The sequence below is a fragment of the Lithobates pipiens genome, unplaced genomic scaffold, assembly GCF_037356315.1.
Source record: "Lithobates pipiens isolate NorthernLeopardFrog02 unplaced genomic scaffold, aLitPip1_a1.2 Scaffold_13, whole genome shotgun sequence".
NCBI classification, from domain to species: Eukaryota; Metazoa; Chordata; class Amphibia; order Anura; family Ranidae; genus Lithobates; species Lithobates pipiens.
In genome coordinates this window covers 193,231,533-193,255,726 of record NW_027507718.1, presented here as the reverse complement: position 1 = coordinate 193,255,726, position 24,194 = coordinate 193,231,533, and the positions used below count along the sequence as shown (strand labels likewise).

At 43.6% G+C, this 24,194-nt stretch overlaps 1 protein-coding gene across 1 annotated transcript in view; it reads left to right on the top strand.

Annotated features, from left to right (window-relative positions):
- The first annotated feature begins 1,040 nt into the window (after positions 1–1,040).
- GPX4 (glutathione peroxidase 4) overlaps positions 1,041–24,194 on the top strand; it is a 33,864-nt gene continuing 10,710 nt past the window's right edge. The window contains 7 exon segments of the mRNA XM_077476059.1: positions 1,041–1,199; positions 21,324–21,415; positions 23,020–23,074; positions 23,076–23,124; positions 23,127–23,172; positions 23,991–24,057; positions 24,059–24,144. Of these exon segments, the coding sequence (XP_077332185.1) occupies positions 1,119–1,199; positions 21,324–21,415; positions 23,020–23,074; positions 23,076–23,124; positions 23,127–23,172; positions 23,991–24,057; positions 24,059–24,144 (476 nt within the window). The 5' untranslated portion in view covers positions 1,041–1,118.

The following is a 24,194-nucleotide window of genomic DNA, read 5'->3' as shown; positions in this document are numbered from 1 at the left end:
TTAATTATAAAATTATACTTCTCTTCCTTTTATATTTCTTATTCAATCTTTGTTATTTAATTTTTTTATCTTTTGTTCATTTTTTATTTAATTTTTTTAGATTTACTCCATGATTTTGCTCCTGATGAGTGGTTGTCGTGCCGCGAAACGCGTCGAGCCTTTATCGTTTTTTAATTTCTACATTAATCATGGAATAATAAGACATCATTTGATTTTATGTGTATTCAATATAATTTACTATCACTCTGTGTACTTTATGCATTAATTGTCATTGCTGCTTTTTTCAAATGTTAAAATCTATCGGATTGTGATACATTTTTATACATTGTATGTCTATTTAAGATCCACCTTATAGAGGTTTGATGCCCAAAATGTTTGTTAGAGGCTTGATGCCCAAAATGTTTTATGGTGGATTATCGATTATGAAATATGAATAAATGTCATTTTCTAGTCGCTTGACCAACTTTTTTACTTGCTGTGTGCTTCATCTAAAGTCCCACCCTCTTCCCTTTTTCCCCCCTCCCCCCATTTTTAATATGTAGAATACATATTGCCCTAAATTGAAGGAGAAATTCGATTTTTTTTTTTATTGGATGTTTTATAGCAGAAAGTGAATATATATATATATATATTTATTTTATTTTTTTTGCCTTTTGTGCAAAAAAATTCAAATCGCAGAGGTGGTCAAATACCACCAAAAGAAAGCGCTATTTATGGGGAAAAAAATGACGTCAGTTTTATTTTGAGTACAGCGTCGCAGTTAAAGTAACACAGCGCCATATCACCCAAAAAAGTGGCCTGGTCAGGAAGGAGGGGGTAAACCTTTCGGGACCGAAGTGGTTAAAGAAGCACCAACCGACACAGGATAGTCCCAGCTCATGTGACAGCAAAGTATAATCATTAGCTGCCATTTTTGCGAGCATACCCAGAGAATGGAGCGCAATACTAGTAGTCGCGTATCTATGGGAATTCGGCCTCCTTCTCCACACAACCTCAGCACGCAGTTCTGTTAGACCTTGCCCCGCCCCTCCCTCATGAACGCCGCTGTCCGTGTTGGACTCGCCCAATCACCTCCGATAGGCTAAACATTGGTACAGGAGGCGGGGCTTGGTGGTGCCATGTTGAAAGTGCTGTGTGTCAGCGCTAAACGTTCACTTCTGGTAGCGGCTGCGACAGGAGCGCTGCGTGGGCGAACAATGGTAAGAATGAGAAGCGTGGGTGTTAGCGGGGTCTCCGTATAACGTTACCTTCGGTGTGTCTCCTGACCTCTGTGTGACCTTGTGGATGTGGGAAACAGCCGAAAACACACACACGTATTTATGTGTATATATACACGCACGTCTATATACTGTACAGCGAGCTCGTTAGATAAGCAGTGCCGTGAGTCCAACGTTCCCGTATGCCATGTGATAGGACTTGTAACCCCCAGTGCGCACACTGATTTATTGTGGACGGAGGTCACGCTGTCCAATCCGATTAGAGCAATGATTGGTGTGTATTATATATATATATATATATATATATATATATATATATATATATATATATATATATATATATATATATATATATATATATATATATATATATATATATACCCCCCTACAATTACATAGTCTGGGTAATCCCCTCCCTAATCCTGCTGAATGGTAATCCCAGGTCAGGATGGTTACATGACTATGAAGATTCTGCTGGGTGATTGTCATGTGTTCATTCTAACCGAATGCCAGTTAGGTACCCTCTGGCACTGCCAGGGCTGCCTTCAGCTCACACGTCACTTTTCTACCTTTTTTTCATTTGACTTTAGCCCCAATTCACACAAAATATATGTAACGCTTGCAGTGCTATTTTTTTTTTTTTTTTTTTTTTTGTTGCACAAGGCTGATTGTGAAAAATGTAGGATCTGCTTTGGCTTGCATAATTCAACCTATGTGAATGAGACTGTAGCACTCCTTGTTTTCCTTTTTCCACCCTCTGCTTCTGTCTGTGCCACCCAGTTTTACTTAAGTCCCATTTCACACTTGTCCTGCGACTTTGCACTTGCAGGACAAGTCGTACCCCATGATTTTCAAAGGGTACCCTTCATATCTGTGCAACTTCAATTTGCACTGACTTCAAAGTAGTCCCTGCACTACTCTGGTCTGACTGCTGCACGTTGAGGTCCATAGACTTCACGTTTACATAGGCATTCTCTGAAATCGCTGCTAAATCATGCAATTTTCAAATCGCAGTGAAAGGGGCCTAAAGAATTGGATCTTCCCATGCAGTGGGGCTGTGCCTGCACTGCATGTTTTAACTGCTCGTTTTCATCTAGTACAGTGGTTCTCAACTCCTGTCCTCAGGACCCGCCAACAGGCCAGGTTTGCAAGATAACTAAAATACATCACAGATAGGGTTGCTGCCTCATCCCTTTAAACCCGAACACATGGATTACACAGGTTCTGAGGCTAATTCAATGCAGGTAAGGCAACAAGTGAGTTTAATTACCAGCTTAAAGTGGTTGTAAACCCTTACAAACCACTTTCACCTACAGGTAAGCCTAGATTAAGGCTTACCTGTAGGTCCAAGAAATATCTCCTAAACCTATACAGTTTAGGAGATATTTGCAAAAAGACAGGCACCGCTGTCAACGGCGCATGCGCCGTAGACAGCAGCACACTGAGCAGGCCGCAGATCACTGCGATATGCCGCTCGTCTCGGCTCCCATGCGCAGAAGTGATGTCATCGCAGTGCTGGAGCAGCGAGACCCGGGATACATGGCAGCGGTGAAGATTAAGATGAGGGACCGCTTCGGGGGCTTTCGATCTCAGGTAAGTTATTCATAATGCTATGCATACTAGCTCATTATGCCTTTGCCTTGCAGGTTGCAATATTTTTTTTTTTTTTCTCCTTATAGCCTTTACTTCCTCTTTAATCGGCCACAGGACCTCTGTTTGCGTTGTAAAGGCATGGGGGGGCAACCCTAATCACGGGGGGATATCATTTGCTGCTCAGTGATTGCAGTATTCTAGGCTGCATCTCCCCAAGGTAATACATAAAACCTGACCTGTTAGTGGGCCCTGAGGACAGGAGTTGAGAACCATTGATATAGTAGATTACGGAGATATACTTATCTGATCTGCTGACTGGAAGACTGGTCCCCACCCCTCCTGGCTACTCCTCCCCAGCACGCTAGCGATCTTGTGAATGAACTGTTCCTGATGTCGTCATGCCAATAAACTGGCTCTGAACATGAGGACGGCAGGAACAGTTCACCATTGGACGTGGGGGAAGGTGGTTTTCTAAAGGATCAGGTAAGTGCCGCTTTCCCTTGCGCCCCTAGACTAAACTCGGGTACACACAGGTCAAATGTGCGGGAGACAATGGCTGGTTCAAAAAGAAAAGGCAGACATTAGGCCCATGTTTCTGTTGGATATGTATGTTGGTAAACCAGCAGCTAACGAGCGGTTAACAAGTTTGTAAAGGCATTTTGGCAGAAAGACGCTTGTTAACATTAGGCACATTTAGAGCTTGAGCGTTAATTTCAGAGGCCAGAATAAATTATTACTCTGGCCAATAAAAGGATTTAAAGTGATTGTAAAGGCAGATTTTTTTTTATTTTTTTTATTTTTTCTGTGTGACTCAGCCCCATACTTACCTCAGCGGTGTTTTGCAGGTCGTTTTAATGCTTTTTCGGCCACTAGTGGGGCAGTTAAAAGCGCCCCGCTAGCACCTGAAAATCTCTGTAAAAACAATGGTAAAAAGGCAGTGCTTTACTGTCAACACCCCAGTGTGAAAGCAGCCTAAGAAATATTGATGCCTGGCCAAGGGAAGTGGGTGGAGAGTCTTCTGACATCACAACTCCACCCACCAAGCCCTGGACAACCAACCTCCCCACAGAATCCAGGGTTCCAAGCAGCTAAAAGGGAGATTTGACAGGTAAGGAATGGGGATACACGCAGGAGGCATGTAATAGCCTTATAGAGGTCAGCACTATGGAAGTAATTTAGAAATGATGAGAGTGGGTTTACAACATTGTACGTCCAATTCTGGAACTCAAGGCCCTGACCTGCCTGGTGTGGGTACAGGATGGACGGTGGTCGGACCCCTTCATCATGGGGACTTTCTGACTTCTATTGATCTATCACGAGTGCCCTGACCACCCAGCATTTCCTCCGTTGTGCTAAGCATTATCAGAGTGTAGTGTTGCCCTTTGGTCTTGCCACCTCTCCTTGGTGTTCACGAGGTGTTGGACTCGGATCTGGTGTGGTTATATCGATGGGGGAGGTTGCGGTCCTGGGCTGCCTGGACGATCTTCTGTGAGTCCTCAACTACCCCGAGGAGCGACGTAGTTCCTATACAGACCTTGACAGATTTCAGTTGACTTCTATACTATCTGAAGCCTGCTTTGGGCCCCTTCTAGAACATTGGATTATCTGAGCCTGACCCGGGCTTCAGCTCTGGCCAGGGTGTTAATTCCCCTGGACACATGCCAGATGTTGCATGCTGCAATTTAGAATTTTTTTTTTTTTTTTTTTTCCCCATTTACTGTTGCCTGGCAGGTGGGCAGACCTGCATGTGGGTGTTTGGGTCTGATTGTAGCTACCTTTTTTTGAGGAGTTTCCATTTGCACAGTTCCATACCAGCTTCCTTCAGGGAGTTCCTGGCATAATGGAACAAGTGCCCAAGGTCTCTGGACAATTGGATTCGGCTGAGCCAGGAAACCAGAGGTTCCCTGGTCTGGTGGCTTTGCTCTCCAGTTCTTTGGTGGGGTAAATCCTTTCTCCCCTTGTATTGAACAGGGTGACCACCAATGCCAGTCTGTCCGGGTGGGAAGGTGTCCTGGGACTGGGCTCTGCACAGGTAGTCCAGATTCCACCATCGTCTGAGCAATATCCTGGAACGTCTAGTGATCAGACTGTGTCTGGATCATGGATAGATCAACTGGGGTGGGGGCACAGAGATCCAGTCGGACAATGCAATGGCGGTGGCTTATGATGGTCACCAGGGCGGGCCAAGTAGGGCGTTGGCAGTTGCCACTATCCTCTGGGGAGTGGAACATCTCTTTCCGGCCCTCTCTGACGTGTGCATTCCAGGAGTGTAAATTTCTGACAGGTTGTTGCCTGTCGGCTAGGGTTGGACCATGGAGTGGGTCCTTCACTGGGCCATGTTTTCATCTGATATGTCTCTGGGGCACTCCTGAGGTAGATCTGTTGGCATCCTGGCTCAACAGAATGGTACAAAGGTTTCTAGCAAGGTCACAGGATGCTCTGGTGGACCATGGGGCTGGTAACGTTTGCTCTACGCCTTTCCTCCTCTTCAGCTTCTGCTGTGGCTTTTGTGCAGGATCATGGCCATGGGCATTCTGGTCAGTCTATTGGCTCAGGATGGGTTCTGTCGGTCTGGGTATGCCGGCCTGGTGCGCCTGGTCACTGATGTTCCTTTTAGACTGCCTTTCAGGAAGGATCTACTGGCCCAAGGGCTGTTCTTCCATCCTGCTTTAGTCGCTGGTTTTAATGGCCTAGCTGTGATAAGCCAGGTCCTGCAGGTCTGATGCTGCTGATGGCTAGGGAGTCTACCTTCTAGGAGATTCTACCTCCCCAGATGTGGAAAGCGCATATATCCTGGTGTGAGTCTCCAGGCATTCATCCTCTTTCTCGGTGGCTCTGATTCTGGCCTTCCTTCACGGGGTGGGGGGTTGAGCAGGAATGGGCCAGGTGTCAGCCTGGGTGGTCTTAAGCATCCCCTGGTCTGACGCTCCCCTGATGCCTACTCCTTCCCCTTCTTCTTTATTTATTTATTTTCTTCCCCTTTCGGTCTACTCCTGTAGTGTAACCCTATGGTTCTGAAATTGAAGCGCTGCCTGTCAAACTCAGAGAAATGGATTTTACGGTAAGTCAAAAATCCAACTTTTCTGTGATGCGCACACAGTTATTGCATTTGTCCCACCTACTACAGCTTTACTAATTGCTGTTCTATGGGGTGCTTTGTGTGTATAAATTATGAAATACAGACGTAATTACAGGGAATGGTTTTCATGACTCCTTCACAAATGCCATGGAGAGCATGCACTACTAGGGTCCTTTGAACATTTTTATCTCCTGTTAAGTATCAAGTGACCCATCACACTATTGGCACTATAGGCCTGTCATGGGAAAAGTGGTGTTTGGTAAGGGGTAATTCTCTTCTTGTACATCTGCACAGATCTACCAGAAGAAGGTTGGAGAAGAATGATTGTTGAGAGGATGACTAGCTAGTAATGTTGAAACTGAACATGCGTGAGCTTTTAGATTAATGGGTTGGCATGTTGTCTGCATTTTCCATAAATTCACCTAGGTATCCTGTCGGGAAATGCGCTGTTCAGCGTATAAAGACCTAGACATTTGAATATGTAATTACTGCAGATGTAAGGGATCAGATTTCAAACTGTCTGAGCGTATATAACCAAAGGTATACATTTTGGCCTTTTGTATGCATCCTTTCTGTTCAATAACTTTATATAAACATATTAGTATTTAATAGAAGGGTTCATGATTTGTTTAGGGCCCATTTAATGGCCTTTTTTTTTTTTTTCTCCGTGCAACATGAGTGTGCGTTACTTTGTGCCCTCTTCCTATGTGCTGTCTAGGTATATCTGTAAGGTCTGACATGGATCTCTCCCACCCCCCCCCCCCCCCTTTTTTTTTTTTTTTTTTTTTTTTATGGACATTAAACCTCATTTGCCACCTTGCTAGGTGTTGTCTGACAGCCATGGAGGGGGGAGGCGGGGTGCCTGTCCAACCTTACAGATAGCCTTCTGCAGCACACGTTAAAATAGGACAAAGTAATGCTTGTACTTTGTCCCCTAGGGAACAGCTTGCCTTAACCACTTAAGGACTTCCCCATGTACATATTCTATGGCAGGGAGGCCTTTAACGGGGTTGTAAACCCTTGAGTGTTTTTCAGCTTAGAATACTTGAAGGTGAAAAACTTCCTTTCCTGCAGCCAGCCCACCTTTTACTTGCCTTGACCCCGTAATTCCCATTACAGGAATGAGCACACCAGCTCTGCCCAGTGTCCTGATTGGATAGATTTGTAGCAGCACAGCCATTAGTTGCTGCTGTTAATCAAATCTAATGACTTGAGCCTTCTGTCTGTGTCAACAGACGCAGAACTCGGGAGCACAACTGCACGGGTGTCCCTCCCAAAGGGGAGTGCATCTGTGCAAAACCAACTGCAGAGGAGGCAAGTGTGCATGTTTAAAAAAGGTTTAGTATGTAATTCCTCAAATCAGCTCTGGGGTGCTTGCCGCCGGAGCCAAGTCCTGCTGTGATTGGACACAGCAGGAGCCAATCAGTGGGTCTGGCTGCTGGCCACCCATGATCATTGATAGGAAAGGCAGAATTAGTCTTTTCCCCCACACTCCCTAGGAGCACACTTAACAATGACCAGAGAGCTCTGTTTGTGTGGGTAGGACGGGGGTGGACGGACAGACATGAATTTCATTTGGGTACAGTGTTGCATGTCAACAATTGGCAGTTGAAGCAACACAGTGCTGTATCGTAAATGGCCTGGTTAGGAAGGGGGTAAAACCTTCTGGAACGGAAGTGGTTAATAAAAATGAAGGGGACGTCTATAAAAATCTTAATGGCAATGCAGATTATTTTTAAACCTGCTGCTAGCAGGCTTTAGATGGCTCTAATTTGCTTGCTGGTAGCCATGATGTGTGCATCTTCCCCCCCAAACCTTTGTACTGTTGATGCTTATTTTTAAACAACCGTTTAGATATAGGATCATTTATTTTCTTACATCAGGGGACACAGAGCCATAGTTGCTATGTGGGTTATATATTGGTCCGGCAGGTGATGGACACTGGCACGCCCCTAAGGCAAGGCACGTGCTCCCTATATAACCCCTCCCACTACTGGGAGTCCTCAGATTTTTATTTTTTTCACCAGTGTCTAAGTTGTTGGTCACAAGTAAAGTATAGATGTCATACAGAAGAAGGTATTCTTACCCCAGACAATCAGTTCCATTGTAGGACTAATTCAGCTTATGACAAAGGAAAATTCCATCCATTCAACTGTGCAGGAGATTTTTAGGGGAAATGGTGGCCTTGCGTGCAGTTTTACTCAAACTACTTCAGAATGCCATCCTGTCAGTCTGGAATAAAGATTCTGGCCTTGTTTGTTTCCAATACACTTAGCTCCCGACGGAAGTCAGAGCCTAAATTGGTGATTGTTATCCATCAAAAGGGAAAATCTTTATCCTGTAAGGTGTTAACAGATGCCAGCCTTCTAGGCTGGGGAGCAGCCCTGGAAGATTCTGTCCAGGGGAGATGGTCCCAGTTAGAGGATCTTGCCTATCACCACTTTTTTTTTATTTTTGTCGTCCTCATCCTGAATTCCTACCAAAAGTGGTAACAGGTTTTTTTCATTTAAACCAAGATATTATTCTTGCTTCTTTCTCCCCAGAGCCTCAATCTAGGGAAGAGAAAGCACTACATTCCCTTGATGTAGTAAGAGCGATCAGAGTCTATTTAAAGGCGACTGCTCAGGTTTGCAAAACAAATGTTTTGTTTGTACTGCCAGAAGGTCCAAAGTGTGGACAGGCAGTGTCTACATCTACTATTTTCCAAATGGATTTGGATTTCAAGCTTCGACTTAAGAAAATTCTTCCTTATGCTAGAGCACACTCATCCAGGGCGATTAGTGCCTATTGGATGGTGTATCATCAGGCCTCTATGGCTCAGATCTGTAAGGCCGCAACTTAGTCATAGGTTCATATGTTTAATAGATTTTATCAAATCAATATTGAAGGCCATGAGGCTATTGCCTTTGGGCGCAGTGTACTGCAGTATGAGTGCTCTGGCTTCCTGTGTTAGGCGTTTATTTTTTTTTTGTCTCCCTCCCTTCAGTTGCCATTGCTATGGGACATCCCACATAGTAACTACTATGGCTCTGTGTCCCCTGATTTAAGAAAACAGGATATTTGAAACAGCTTACCTGTAAAATCCCTTTTCTTTGATGTATATCAAGGTACACAGAGGTCCCTCCCTTCTTGGATTGCTTGGCTACAAAACTGAGGACCCCCAGTAGTGGGAGGGGTTATATAGAGTACACACCTTGCCTTAGGGGCGTGCTAGTGTCCATCACCTGTCGGTCCGATATATAACCCACATAGTAACTACTATGGCTCTGTGTCCCCTGATGTACATCAAAGAAAAGGATTTTACAGGTAAGCTGTTTTAAAAATCCAGTTTTTGCATATTTTACATTGGTTCAAGCCCAGATCCTCCTTCTTGGGTCCCTCTTCTGGCCCCTCCTGTCGCGTGCCCCCCACAGCAAGCGGCTTGCTATGGAGGCTCCCTGTGTCCATTTAGGCACAGATCTCCTCCCTCTCCCTCTTCCCCCCCCCCCGTTATGCATTTGCTCATCACATGGAAACTGGAAATGACTGTAGTAGGCACCAAGTGGCTGCTTGGTGAACACGGGTCACTTGCTTCGTCTGTGGTGTTTGCAGAGGGGGAAAAAAACAAAGTGCTCTCTCCACAAGATGGAGGTGGGGTGTTGTTCACCTCGTCCAATTAGAATTCTTTGTATTCATTAAAAAGTGAAGGGTTCTCTGAATGGCGCCTGTGCAGAGTGAACAACTCCTGTGTTCATTAAAGAAGTAAACCCCCTCAGTGAGCCTGCGTGCTGCTGTGCCTGTCTTGTGTAGGTTTAGGAGATATTTCATGGACCTACAGGTAAGCCTTAATCTAGGCTTACCTGTAGGTCAAAGTGGCCTGTAATGGTTTACAACCACTTTAACCGCTGGGCACTTAAACACCATTAACCACCTCGGACCAATAAATACCTTAAGGACCAGAGGTCTTTTTCCAATTTCGCACTGCGCTGCTTTAACTGGTAATTGCGCGGTCATGCAATATTGCACCCAAACGAAATTTGCGTCCTTTTCTTCCCACAAATAGAGCTTTCTTTTGATGGTATTTGATTGCCTCTGCGATTTTTATTTTTTGCCATATACCGTATATACTCGAGTATAAGCCGAGATTTTCAGCCTCTTTTTTGAGGCTGAAAGTGCCCCCCTCGGCTTATACTCGAGTCATCGCTGTCTGCCCGCTCGATCAGCGTGTCGAGCAGACAGACAGCGGCCATTCTATAATTCAAAAGCTGCGCCTCCGGCTCCGCCTTCGCCTGTGATAGGCGGAACACTAAATTTCCCAGCAGCCTGTGTTCCGCCTATCACGGACATCGTATCATCCTCGTACTACGGACGAGGATGATACGATGTCCGTGATAGGCGGAACACAGGCTGCTGGGAAATTCAGTGTTCCGCCTATCACAGGCGAAGGCGGAGGCGCGGCTTTTGAATTTTACAATGGCCGCCGAGGCGCCGACGAAGAGGGCACGGGACGGAGGCAAGGCACGACACGGGACGGAGGCAAGGCACGGCACGGGACGGAGGCAAGGAGGCAAGGCTCGGGACACAGGTAGGCTGGACACACACACACACACACACACACACACACACACACACACACACACACACACACACAGAGGGATGGATGGACGGACACACAGGGATGGACGGACACACAGGGATGGATGGACAGGCATGTCTCACCCTCGGCTTATACACGTGTCAATAAGTTTGCCAGTTTTTTTGGGGGTAAATTGGGGGCCTCGGCTTATATTCGGGTCGGCCTATACTCGAGTATATACGGTAAATGGAAAAAGAGCGAAAAATTTTGAAAAAAAATGATATTTTCTTCTTTTTGTTATAAGAAAAATCGAATAAACTAAATTTTAGTCATACATTGAGGGCAAAATTTATTCAGCCACATGTCTTTAGTAAAAAAAATGTCAATAAGTGTATATTTTTTGGTTTGCGCAAAAGTTATAGCGTCTACAAACTAGAGTACATTTTCTGGAATTTACACAGCTTTTAATTTATGACTGCCTATCTCATTTCTTGAGGTGCTAAAATGGCAGGGCAGTACAAACCCCCCCCCCAAATGACCCCATTTTGGAAAGTAGACACCCCAAGGAAACTGCTGATGGGTATGTTGAGCCCATTGAATATTTTTTTTTTTTTTGTCCTAAGGGATTGAATAATGACAAAAGAAAAAAAAAGTACAAAAAGTTGTCACTAAATGATATATTGCTCACACATGCCATGGTTATATGTGGAATTGCACCCCAAAATATATTCCGCTACTTCTCCCGAGTACGGGGATACCACATGTGTGGGACTTTTTGGGAGTATAGTTGCGCACGGCATCCCGAAAACCAATCACCACCTTCAGGATTTCTGAGGGTGCAAATTTTTGATTTCACCCCTCACTACCTATCACAGTTTCGAAGGCCATAAAAAGCCAAAATGGCACAAAACCCCCCCAAAATGACCCCATTTTGGAAAGTAGACACCCCAAGCTATTTACTGAGAGGCATGTTGAGTCCATGGAATATTTTATATTTTGCCACAAGTTGCGGGAATATTACAAACTTTTTTTTTTTGCACAAAGTTGTCACTAAATGATATATTGCTCACACATGCTATGGGCATATGTGAAATGACACCCCAAAATACATTCTGCTGCTTCTCCTGAGTACAGGGATACCACATGTGTGGGCCTAGCCGCGTACGGGACCCCGAAATCCAAGCACCGCCTTCAGGATTTCTAAGGGCATAATTTTTTTATTTTACTCCTCACTACCTATCACTACCTATCACAGTTTTGACGGCCATAAAATGCCAAGATGGCACAAAACCCCCCCCAAATGACCCCATTTTGGAAAGTAGACACCCCAAGGAAACTGCTGATGGGTATGTTGAGCCCATTGAATATTTTTTTTTTTTTTTGTCCTAAGGGATTGAATAATGACAAAAGAAAAAAAAAGTACAAAAAGTTGTCACTAAATGATATATTGCTCACACATGCCATGGTTATATGTGGAATTGCACCCCAAAATATATTCCGCTACTTCTCCCGAGTACGGGGATACCACATGTGTGGGACTTTTTGGGAGTATAGTTGCGCACGGCATCCCGAAAACCAATCACCACCTTCAGGATTTCTGAGGGTGCAAATTTTTGATTTCACCCCTCACTACCTATCACAGTTTCGAAGGCCATAAAAAGCCAAAATGGCACAAAACCCCCCAAAATGACCCCATTTTGGAAAGTAGACACCCCAAGCTATTTACTGAGAGGCATGTTGAGTCCATGGAATATTTTATATTTTGCCACAAGTTGCGGGAATATTACAAACTTTTTTTTTTTTGCACAAAGTTGTCACTAAATGATATATTGCTCACACATGCTATGGGCATATGTGAAATGACACCCCAAAATACATTCTGCTGCTTCTCCTGAGTACAGGGATACCACATGTGTGGGCCTAGCCGCGTACGGGACCCCGAAATCCAAGCACCGCCTTCAGGATTTCTAAGGGCATAATTTTTTTATTTTACTCCTCACTACCTATCACTACCTATCACAGTTTTGACGGCCATAAAATGCCAAGATGGCACAAAACCCCCCCAAATGACCCCATTTTGGAAAGTAGACACCCCAAGGAAACTGCTGATGGGTATGTTGAGCCCATTGAATATTTATTTTTTTTTGTCCTAAGGGATTGAATAATGACTAAAAATAAAAAAAATGTACAAAAAGTTGTCACTAAATGATATATTGCTCACACATGCCATGGTTATATGTGGAATTGCAAAAAAGTTATGCCGCGTACATACGTTCAAACTTTTCCATGGGCAAGCCCCCTGTCGGAATTTTGACCGTATGTACGCGGCATTAGGAGCAAAATCACTCCTCCACCCCTTATGCCCCCATGCTTCGGCATATATGCTCTTTTTTAACTGTGGTGGTGAAATCACCGCCTACAGCACTGGAGTCACGGCTTTATGTATCGTGGGAGCAAACGCTGTTGCTGTCAAGATAAATAAATCCGCGCTGCAGCTGAATGGCGTACCTGCTAAGCAAATTATGGTTAACGTTAAAACAAAGTAACATCCCAGTAAAACCTTACCATACCATACCTGCAAAGCAATTGCCAAAAAAAACAGTAAAAAATAAAACATTTTTTAACACAACCTGTGCCTAAAATATATATATATGCCGAAGCATGGGGGCATCCTCCCGCAAAAAAGTTATGCTGCGTACATACGTTCAAACTTTTCCACGGGCAAGCCCTCCGTCGGAATTTTGACCGTATGTACGCGGCATTAGGAGCAAAATCGCTCCTCCACCCCTTATGCCCCCATGCTTCGGCATATATGCTCTTTTTTAACTGTGGTGGTGAAATCACCTCCTACAGCACTGGAGTCGCGGCTTTATGTATCGTGGGAGCAAACGCTGTTGCTGTCAAGATAAATAAATCCACGCTGCAGCTGAATGGCGTACCTGAAAACATGAAAAATGGTTAACAATAACACAGTAAACAGTAAAGTATAAAAAATTTGAGAGAGAGAGAGAACAATAAAACGACAACTATTTTTGGTTTTTATATTTTATATTTTTTTTGTTTTTTTTTTTTTTATTTTACTTTTATTTTTTTTATTTTTTTTATACACTTTTTTTTTTGAACTGTAAACTGTAACTGTAACGGTTCGGGTCTCTCAAAATGCGATGGCATCTTGGGAGACCCTGTGTAAGTGTGCCTAGCCTGTGAAATGCTGTACCCTACGCTAATACTTCACTAGTTCATGGTAGCGTTCAAAACACTCACCCTGACAAAGACCAGGATTGCCAGGACAGCGTGGACAATAAGAACGGGTGTCACGCCTATATCCGCGCTTGCTACAGACACGACATCTTTTTTGGGGGGCTCGTTGGGTAGGGGTACTCGGGAGGACATAAGAATAATGCCTCTCATGCAGCCGGTTTACTGCATTTGGTTGGGAATGGTGAGGTACAGAACCGTCTGGAAACAGAAGCTCTGTGACAACCTCTCTTTGGCAGAAAAGAAAGGTTAATGTTCCGCCTGAAGTTTTGTATAGCACAAACGCATTCAGCAAAGCCAATTGAAATAAGTAAGCAGACACTTTTTTGTACCAGCGTCTGGTCTTACGGGAAGTTAGATACGGCGCCAACATCTGGTCATTGAGGTCCACCCCTCCCATATTTTTGTTATATTCGTGGACACAGAGGGGTTTCTCCACAATACCAGTCGCCGTAGAAATTTGGACCGTCGTGTCTGCATGAAGGGAGGTAAGAACGAAAACATTCTTATTATGCCTCCACTTCATAGTGAGCAAATTATTACACCGATAGCAGGCTCTCTCCCCCAGCCTAAGACGGGAATCTACAAGCCGCTGGGGAAAGCCCCGGCGATTAGGTCGCACGGTGCCACATGCTCCAATCTGATTATCAAATAAATGACTAAACAGTGGCACGCTGGTGTAATAGTTGTCCACGTACAAGTGGTACCCCTTTCCGAATAAGGGTGACACCAATTTCCACACTATCTTGCCAGCGCTTCCTATGTAATCAGGGCAGTTCTCCGGCTCTACGTAACTATCTTTACCCTCATAAACCATAAAGCTCCATGCATAGCCTGTGGCCCTGTCACAGCACTTATAGAGCTTGACCCCGTATCTGGTACTCTTGTTGGGAATGTACTGTTTGAATGACAAGCGACCAGTAAACTTAACCAGGGACTCATCAACGCAGACAACTTTTTGGGGAGTAAACAAGTCTGCAAAATGTTGGTTGAAGTGGTTTATGAGGGGCCGAATTTTGTAGAGCCGATCGTATTCAGGGTCTCCACGTGGACGACAAAGTTCATTGTCACTGAAGTGCAAGAACCGCAAGATCTGCTCGTATCGTTTCCTGGACATGGAGTTAGAGAACACGGGCATGTGGTCAGCCGGATGCGTGGACCAATAAGCCCGCATCCGCATAAATTTATGTGTGCCCATGTTGAGGGAAAGGCCCAAAAACTTCTTAAATTCGGAAACCGTAACTGGTTTCCAATCTCTGGCAAGAGACGGCAACTGGGGATTAGCGGCGATGCGTTGACCAGCATATAAATTGGTTTGGTCCACAATAGATCTATAGAGATCTTCCGTGAGATACAGAGAATAAAAATCGAGTGGCGTAAAATCATCTGTATCCACCTGAATACCGGGTTGGGCAGTGAATGGGGGAAGTACAGGTTCTGCAGAAGTGGTGGGCACCCAATTGGGATAGGCGAATTCTGCAGGAAGGGCACTATGGGTACGACGGGCCTGTCTTTGTCTTCTTCTTGGTGGCAGCGGGACACTACTTGTGCTTGCCACCTCGCCAGCTTGAACTGCACTTATGGGACTCGCCACGTCACCACGTGATACTGCAGTGCTGGATGTACGTCCAGGGTGTACTAGGCCGCTGGTGCTTGCCAGCTCACCAAAAGGATGAGCGGCGCTAGTACTGGCTCTATACTCCATACGAGGGACTTGCGGTTCCTGCACCTCAACAACATCAGAAAATCGGGGTCGGGTACGCCTGACAATAGCAGGGACCTCTTCTTCGTCGTCAGAGCTATCTGACATGGAGGCGCTGTCCTCTACAGGTTCGTATTCTGAGCCTGAATCTGACAGATCAGTGTCTTCCTCTTCACTATCTGTCATGCTCAGAAACGTGTAGGCCTCTTCACTAGTGTACCTTCGCTTTGCCATTTTGGGCTCTAAATTTAGGGGTACAGTAGTGAGACTCACAGGTAAAAAAGCACCTAGCCTGTCAGCGACTGTATAAAACGCTACCAAAAAAAGCTGTTAGCGATCGCAGGGATCAGGCCTGACTCTGCGAACGCTGCAGTTATGTGTGTTGTGTTTTGTAAGTGACAGTGATCGATCGATACTGCACTTGGGTGGGCTGGGCTGGGCTGGGCAGAGGGGCAAAAAGCAGGTGCTAGCAGGTATCTGGGCTGATCCCGCTAACAATGCGTTTTTTTTAGAACCCTAAATTGCTGGGCACGCTAGTATAGATCTGATCAGATCAGATATTGATCTGTTCGGATACTATACCACTAAGGGAGGTGTATGCTTTGCGCGTGGGTGTTAGCGGTGCTGGCACTAACCTAGCACTGCCTGGGGCGACGCAGACCCTTTCTGACCCTAAAACCAAATTTATATCACCCGCCGGGTGATCAGGGGGTTAAACCTTTATTAGGTAATAAATGGCGGGTGCCCTGATGCTATAAAAAGCGAACTACCTAACCAGCGTCACCCGTAACACTTATACGGTGATCACTGGTGAAAGGGTTAACTAAGGGCAATCAGGGGTTAAAACCTTTATTGGGTATTTATATGGGGGTACCTGAAGCTTTATAAAAAGCTGACGGGGAACCTAAATAACTAACTGGCTAACCAGCGTCACCAGTGACACTTATGCAGCGATCGCTGGTGAAAGGGTTAACTCTAGGGGCAATCAAAGGGTTAAAACCTTTATTAGGTTATATATCGGGGTACCTAACGGTATAAAAACCTGGCGTTGAACCTAAAAAAAAAAAAAACTAGCTTCCTAGCGGGACCAGTGACACTATTGCAGCGATCAGAAAAACGATCGCTTAGGGACACTGGTAAAAGAGGGTGAAAGGGTTAACTGGGAGGGCAATCAAGGGGTTAAACCTTTATTAGGGGGGGGTAGGGGGGCTACCCTGGACCTAAAGGGGCCTAACACTAGCTGCCCTGACACTTTTTACAGTCACAACTGACACTAAATGTAGTGATCAATAAATAAATGAACACTGCATTAGTGACACTGTGACTGGGGGGGGCGGGGGGCCGATCGGGGGGGTGATCGGGGGGTGACTGGGGTGAAATGTGTACCTATGTGTCAGTGGACTGTTGGTGCACTTACTTGGACGTCTTCACTCCTCGCTGTCTGGTTCAAAAAGACCGCCACGAGGAGTGTGACATCACTTCCTCCTCCTGTGTTTACATTTTCACAGGGGAGGAAGTTCGTCACTGGCCAGGAGCGATCGAGAGGGGATGGGCGGAAACCAACGGCCATCCCCTCATCGCCGATCGCTCCGGCACCGAAAGGGACCGCCGTATCTAGCGGGAGGGAGTCCGATCGGACCCCCCACCCGCTAGAAGGCATTCATGTACATTTACGTGATTGTGCCTGCCTGTGCCATTGTGTTGACGTACATTGGCAATACGGCGGTCCTGAAGTGGTTAATAACCAGACCAATTTTCAGCTTTCGGTGCTCTCCCATTTTGAATGACAATTACTTAGTCATGCAATACTGGACCTATATGAAAATTTTGTCTTTTTTTTTTTTTTTTTTTTTTTTTTTTTTTTCACACAAATAGAGCTTTCTTTTGGTGGTATTTAATCACCGCTGGGTTTTTTTTATTTTTTTGTGCTATAAAAGAAAAAATGCAGAAAATTCTGTTTTTAAAATAAAAAAATTTTTTTTTTTATTTTTTTTTTCTTTGTTTCTGTTATAAAATTTAGCAGATTAGTAATTTTTTCTTCATAAATTTTGGCCAAAATTTATACTACTACATATCTTTGGTAAAAATAAGTACAAATCGGTGTATATTATTTGGTCTTTGTGAAAGTTATAGAGTCCACAAGCTATGGTGCCAATATCTGAAAATTGATCACACCTGAAGTACTGACTGCCTATTTCAATTCTTGAGACCCTAACATGCCAGAAAAGTACAAATACCCCCCAAATGACCCCTTTTTGGAAAGAAGACATTCCAAGGTATTTAGTAAGAGGCATGATGAGTTTTTTAAAGTTGTCATTTTTTCCCACAATTCTTTGCAAAATCAAGATTTATTTTTTACTTTTTTTTTTTTTTTTCACAAAATTGTCATATCAGTTTATTTCTCACACACAGCATATGCATACCACAAATTACACCCCAAAACACATTCTGCTATTACTCCCGAGTATGGCGATACCACATGTGTGAGACTTTTACACAGCCTGGCCACATACAGAGGCCCAACATGCAGGGAGCGCCATCAGGCGCTCTGGAGCACCCAGGACAATTCTGACATTTCTCTCCTACATGTAAAAATCATCATTTATTTGTTAGAAAATTACATAGAACCCCAAAACATTATATATGCTTTTTTTAGCAAACACCCTGGAGAATACATGGTGGTCGTTGCAATTTTTCGAATGCTTTTATTTATTTATTTATTTATTTATTTTTTGTGAAAAAAAACAGTTTTGTGCTTAAAAAAAAAAACTGAAGTTAGCCCAATTTTTGCATAATGTGAAAGATGAAGTTACGCTGAGTAAATGGATACCTAACATGCCACTCTTCAAAAATTTTTTATTTTTTTTACTGGTTATACGTTTTGAGTTCCAGAGGAGGTCTAGGGCTAGAATTATTGCTCTCGCTCTAACGTTCGCAGCGATACCTCACGTGTGGTTTGAACACCGCTTTCATATGTGGGCGGGACTTGCGTATGCTTTCGCTTCTGCATGCGAGCACATGGGGAAAGGGGCGCTTTCAAAAAAAATTTTTTTTTTTTATTCATTTTACTTTATTTATTTTAGTTTGACTTTTTTTTTTTTTTTCCCCAAAAATACATTTTTTGATCACTTTTATTCCTATTACAGGGAATGTTAACATCCCTTGTAATAGGAATATGGCATGACAGGTCCTCTTTACAGTGAGATATGGGGTCAATAAGACCCCACATCTCTCCTCTAAGCTGGGAAGCCTGGGGAAAAAAAAAAGATTCTGGCTTTGATCGTATTGGCGAGTCGGTAGAAGCACCGGCGGGAGGGGGGGGATGTGTATGGCGTTGCAGAGCATTGCAGGGTATTGGTGGGTGTTGCAGGGTTAATTTTCAGTGAGCAGCGATGTGGGTACCGATCGGTACAGGGAGGGAGGGACCGGCGTCGGTTTGTTTACAAGTGATCACTCCGTCATTTGACGGAGCGATCACGTGGTAAACAGCCGCGATGAGCGGCCGTTTACCGTGATGCGGCAGGTCCTGTGGACCCGGCGGTCACGGATGCTCTTGAGTGCGTGCCCCAGGGGGCGTGCGAGAGCAGAATTCTGGGAAGATGTCATATGACGGCCTCCCAGAGTTAAACAACTGCCCTGTAGCCGTCATTCGGCTATGGGCCGGTTGTTAAGTAGTTAAAGTGATATTAAACCCCAAATCAAAAATGTAATATATTGCAGCTTGCCAATCATTAGATGTAATGTGGCTGGTGGGTGTTTTTTTTTTTTTTTGGCCCCTTTCACATGGGGCAAATTCTGTTCTGATCAGCTCACAGATCCCCTGCTGATTGGAGTAGAAGGGGTGGATGACACATTTTGTCTGCAGAGCAGACACGGACTGCTCTATGGGCAAGCCTAAAAAACGAATACAGCCATTAAGAATTGGTAAGCTGCGATGTGTTTTTTTACTTTTGGGTTTATTACTGGTTGAAGCAGCAGGGCAGCTGCTGGGGGAAGCTAGTGGTAATCACTGTAGTAATGCTGCCTACTACAATGATTTCCGGTTTCCACAGGCCAAGTTTGGCACATGCATACTTCCATTGGTTCATCCGATGTTGGTATACAAAAATATCTATACATGGATTTTAAAGCCCAACTCTGGGGAAAACTGGAAGTCCTCCCTTGCAGTGGGGCTGTGCCCACACTGTTAAATGTTCTTTTTTAGTCTAGGGGATGGTAAAATCAATTTTTCTTGCCTGGTCCTCCACTACAAATCAAACTATGCTCCCCCCATGTTCAAGCAGTGGATTGTCCTTTTTGTGTCCTTAAGTCCAGTGCATGGCTATATTCCCTGCATTAGTCGTGAAGTTCAGGTGGAGGGATCAGTCTAACAGTGTGGAGGATCAAGCAAGTAAAACTGCTTTACCTGGTCTCCCTAGTCATAAATGAGCAGTTAACCCAGGCAGCTTGGACAGGGGAGAACTTTTCCCATAGTTCAGCTTTAACTACTTGCCGACCATCAAATGACGGCCAGGCGGCGCAGCTCTTGTGGCGGGAGGGCGTCATATGACGTCCTCCAATTTAAACGGGGAATGTGCTTATAAAATTGACAACTTAGTGTTTTTTTTTTTTTTTTTTTTTTTTTATTTTCCAAAAACTTTTGGGGGAAAAAAAAATGACCCGTTCAAAAGACTAATTATACCTCACAGATTATACGTTGGGGTGTTTGCTTTCCAAAATGGGGCCATTTTTATGGGCAATTCCATTGTCCTGGTACTCTAGGGCCTTCAAAAGTGTAATGGGTGGCTGTGAAATGAGATGTAATTTTTGCTCATAGAACGTCTGAAGGTGCCACTTCAATGTTTGTGCTCTGTATGTGGCCAGGCTGTGTAAAAGTCTCACACATGTGGTATCGCCATACTCGGGAAGAGTAGCAGAATGTATTTTGGGATGTAATTTGTTGCATATGCTGTGTGTGAGAAATAACCTGATATGACAATTCTGTTAAAAAAAAAAAATTTGCAAAGAATTGTGGGGGGGGGGGGGGGGGGGGGGAGAATGACAACTTAAAAAAAAAAAACTCACCATGCTACTTAATACCTTGGAATGTCTACATTCTAAAAAGGGGTAATTTGGGGGGTATTTGTACACCTGATCAGTTGTGATCAATTTTCAGCAATTGGCACCACAATTTGTAGACTCTAACTTTCACAAAGACCAAATATACACTAATGTGGGTTATTTTTTACCAAAGATGTGTAGCAGTATAAATTTTGGCCAAAATTTATGAAGGAAAAATTACCAATTAGCAAAATTTTATGACCGAAACAAAGGCTCTTTTTTTATTTTATTTTTTTTTCACAAAATTTACGTCTTTTTATTTATAGCATAAAAACCCCACTAGTGATTAAATGCCATTAAAGAAAGATGTGTGTGTGTGGAGGGGGGGGGGGGGGGGCAGGATGCAAGTTTCATATGGGTACAGTGTTGCACGATAGAGTAATTGTCATTCAAACTGTGAGAGCGCTGAAAGTTGGTCTGGTCAGGAAGGGTGTAAGTGCCCTGTATTTGAGGTGGTTAAGGAAGCCCATTCAAGAGAGAGAATGTACGCACTAATTTTGATTAGCACAGCGCATTCACATGTGTACACTTATATATAAAAATTCCCAGCTGCATGTACTCCTTAGTCCAGGGTGTCTGGTCCTGTAACTGCCCAACTGTAGCTTTCTGCAGGCAGCATGTAGTGGATCTGCTGAATAGCTACAGCTCTTCTTTGCATGGGCTGTGTACATCACCATTGTGATTCTGCAAATTTTATAACTGAATACCTGGCTTTTACAAAAGCCTTTGGTGGCTTATCAAAGTGGGTTTTATGTCTTTTTGATATTATAGCAGCTCTGTTCATGAGATCTAAATATAGTGATTGTTTGTTTGTTTCAGTGTGCCCAGGTGGATGACTGGAAGAGTGCGAAGACCATTTATGAATTTTCCGCTACTGACATTGATGGCAATGTAGTTTCCCTAGAGAAATAACAGGTTCAACTTATGTCGCTGTTCTCATATTTTGTTTCTTGCATATGTGAGATGTCAGCAGGTGGAATTGCCTACTGGCTTGCTTATACCTTAAAGACCACATTCACCTTTTTGGAGCATGTTGCACAGCTCCTGCCCCTCATCCTTGATTCCCCAACTTCTTTTTTGGATAAAAAAAAAAAAACCTAATCCAGTTTACACATAGGAGGGTTGAGTTCAGCTGCTGGGCCATTATGTTTGTATGTATGTATAATTTTTTGGGGGGGGGGGGGGGTCTTGGTTTGACTCCCACCTGCTCTCCTACAGTGACTGTGGTAACCTTTGACCATCTGACCCTCGCCTGCTTTTTTTTTTTTTTTTTTTTTTTTTTTTTTTTTTAAATATCCTCCTATATGTTACTGCCAAGCAGTTGCAACAGTCTTGCTGTACTGGGTCCCCCCCGCTCACTTAAACCAATGGCTCAGGGGCTGCCAACAGTGTTTCCAATGGATGCGCTGACCTCTGCAGCCTAATGTCATGTTGCCTTCTACTCCTGGAGTCTATCCAGGTCTGGTTTTCAGCTCTATCAGGTGTGGCTGTAACCTCTCCCCATTCAACTGTGGTATTAAACCACAGCTATGCAAGACTCTGTCATCCAAATCATCTAGATACTAGGTGACCCTAATGGAAGAGATCACAAGCGCACTCTTGTGGATTCTCTTGCAGACTGTATATCTGATTTGCTGCAGCCTTAGTGATTTCTGAACAATCACCTGCAGAGTCTGTCTAAATCTGAGTTTGCTCAGTCTTTGACTGATGGGACTCGCTGTCTACTTTTTTCCACCAAGTTAAATTAGAACTATAAGCAAAACATTTTTTGCTTTTTGGATAGAGTAAGGGGAGGTCTATACGGTTTATTTTTGCCATCTTCCCATCAGGGAGATTTACTTTGACTTCCTGTCTCAAAGCCATTACAGGTAGTGAGAAGGGGGTGTGAGTGATATCCTATGCCTGGGCCAGATGATCAGCCGAGCACCGCTCAGTATGCCAAATCAAGTAAGTGGGGAGAATATAAAGAGGCTGTATAGTGTAGGATGTTGGTAAACAATTTCCCAGTTGGAAGACCTCATTACTTGCGGATTGTGACTCATTTGCACTTGCATACATATGGATTCTTCTTTTTTTTTTTTTTTTTTTTTTTTTTTTTATGAATTTTTCTATTTAATGCATTATGCTGTTCTGATTATTCAACACACTGCAGTCACTTTATTTTGCCATCATTGCACTGATCACTTTTAAATAAGTATTTGATCTGCTTATACATGTCAGTTTGATATTGAAACATGCACTGATATATTCATGTCTTTGAGTGCAACACCAACTTTTAATTTTTACCAAAATGGAATCCTTTACCTCCAGGTACTGGGATCCTCTAGCAGAAGCAGTGGATGCTATTCCTTTACTTTTCCTCCTTTAACAAAAAAATTTTCAAATTATAACATCCAGCTAAAGCCTGTCTAGTTTTTTGCAGAGCATTTTGTGCTGGGTGAATATGGCCTATTAATGAACTAAGTTTTTAACTTTATGGGTTTTCACTGTACTAAATGACTGACTGATCTTTCCACAGGGGCTATGTGTGTGTCATTGTCAATGTAGCATCTAAGTGAGGGAAAACACCTTGTAAACTACACTCAGCTTGTAGAAATGCACGCCAAATATGCTGAGAAAGGTTACACATCCTCGGGTTTCCCTGCAATCAATTTGGAAAGCAGGTATAGTAAACTACTTTATTTTTTTTTTGATAAGTTAATATAGTAAACGTGGGCATTTAAGGCATGTGACATAGTAAATGCAACTTACTTTTTTTATTTATTTTTTTATTTATTTATTTTTTTGTGGCCATTGTTCACTGCTCATTATTAAAGTATAATAAATAACCTGACAGGATTTCTTTACTGTTGTGTGCCCGTTAAGGAGATCCACTTGCTCGCTCACTCGCTCTCATCCCAGATTAAAACCCAATGTGTTATGACACTCCCTTACTCAATTGACAATTACGTTTTTGCCTGTAGTTCTTTAAGGCTAAACTGCAAACATGGATTAGATGCTGAATGGCTGGCAAGTGTCCAGGGCTCAGAATGCCGCCACACCCACCCCATGTATCCTGTCCTAAATTGGCCAGTAATGGCAGATTTTTCACATTATTTTAAGCATAAATGGGTGTGATGTTTTGCAATGTGACCTTTCCTTCACTCCCACATTATCTCTGCTCAAAGTACTGTTTGTGCACTGTAGACAGCAGATGAGAGCAGACATGTTGAAAGACTGACAAGGCACGCTGTTATCTCTAATTGACTTTGCTACTTTCAAACTACAACTTGCAATTTTCTTGGCTTATACAATTGTGAACGAAAATGGCAGCTCTTGTGTGGTTTGGGGGGGGGGGTTATTTATTTTGTGTGTGGTGTGTTTTTGAGTTTGTATTGTGAGCATCAACACCAGGACTGAGTGAAAAAACACACCCAAAAAAACTATTTGAAAAAGAAAAAGTGAAACTGACATTTATTTTTTTTTCATAATTTTTTATTCTTTAAGGAACCTGGGGGATGAAGCTCAAATTAAAGACTTTGCAGCATCCTATAATGTAAAATTTGACATGTTCAGGCAAGATTGAGGTCACTGGAGATGGTGCACATCCCTTGTGGAAATGGATGAAGGAGCAACCTAAAGGACGGGGTACTCTTGGAAAGTAAGCACTTTTCCCAAATCATCATGATGGTATTATCACTTGATGCTTTA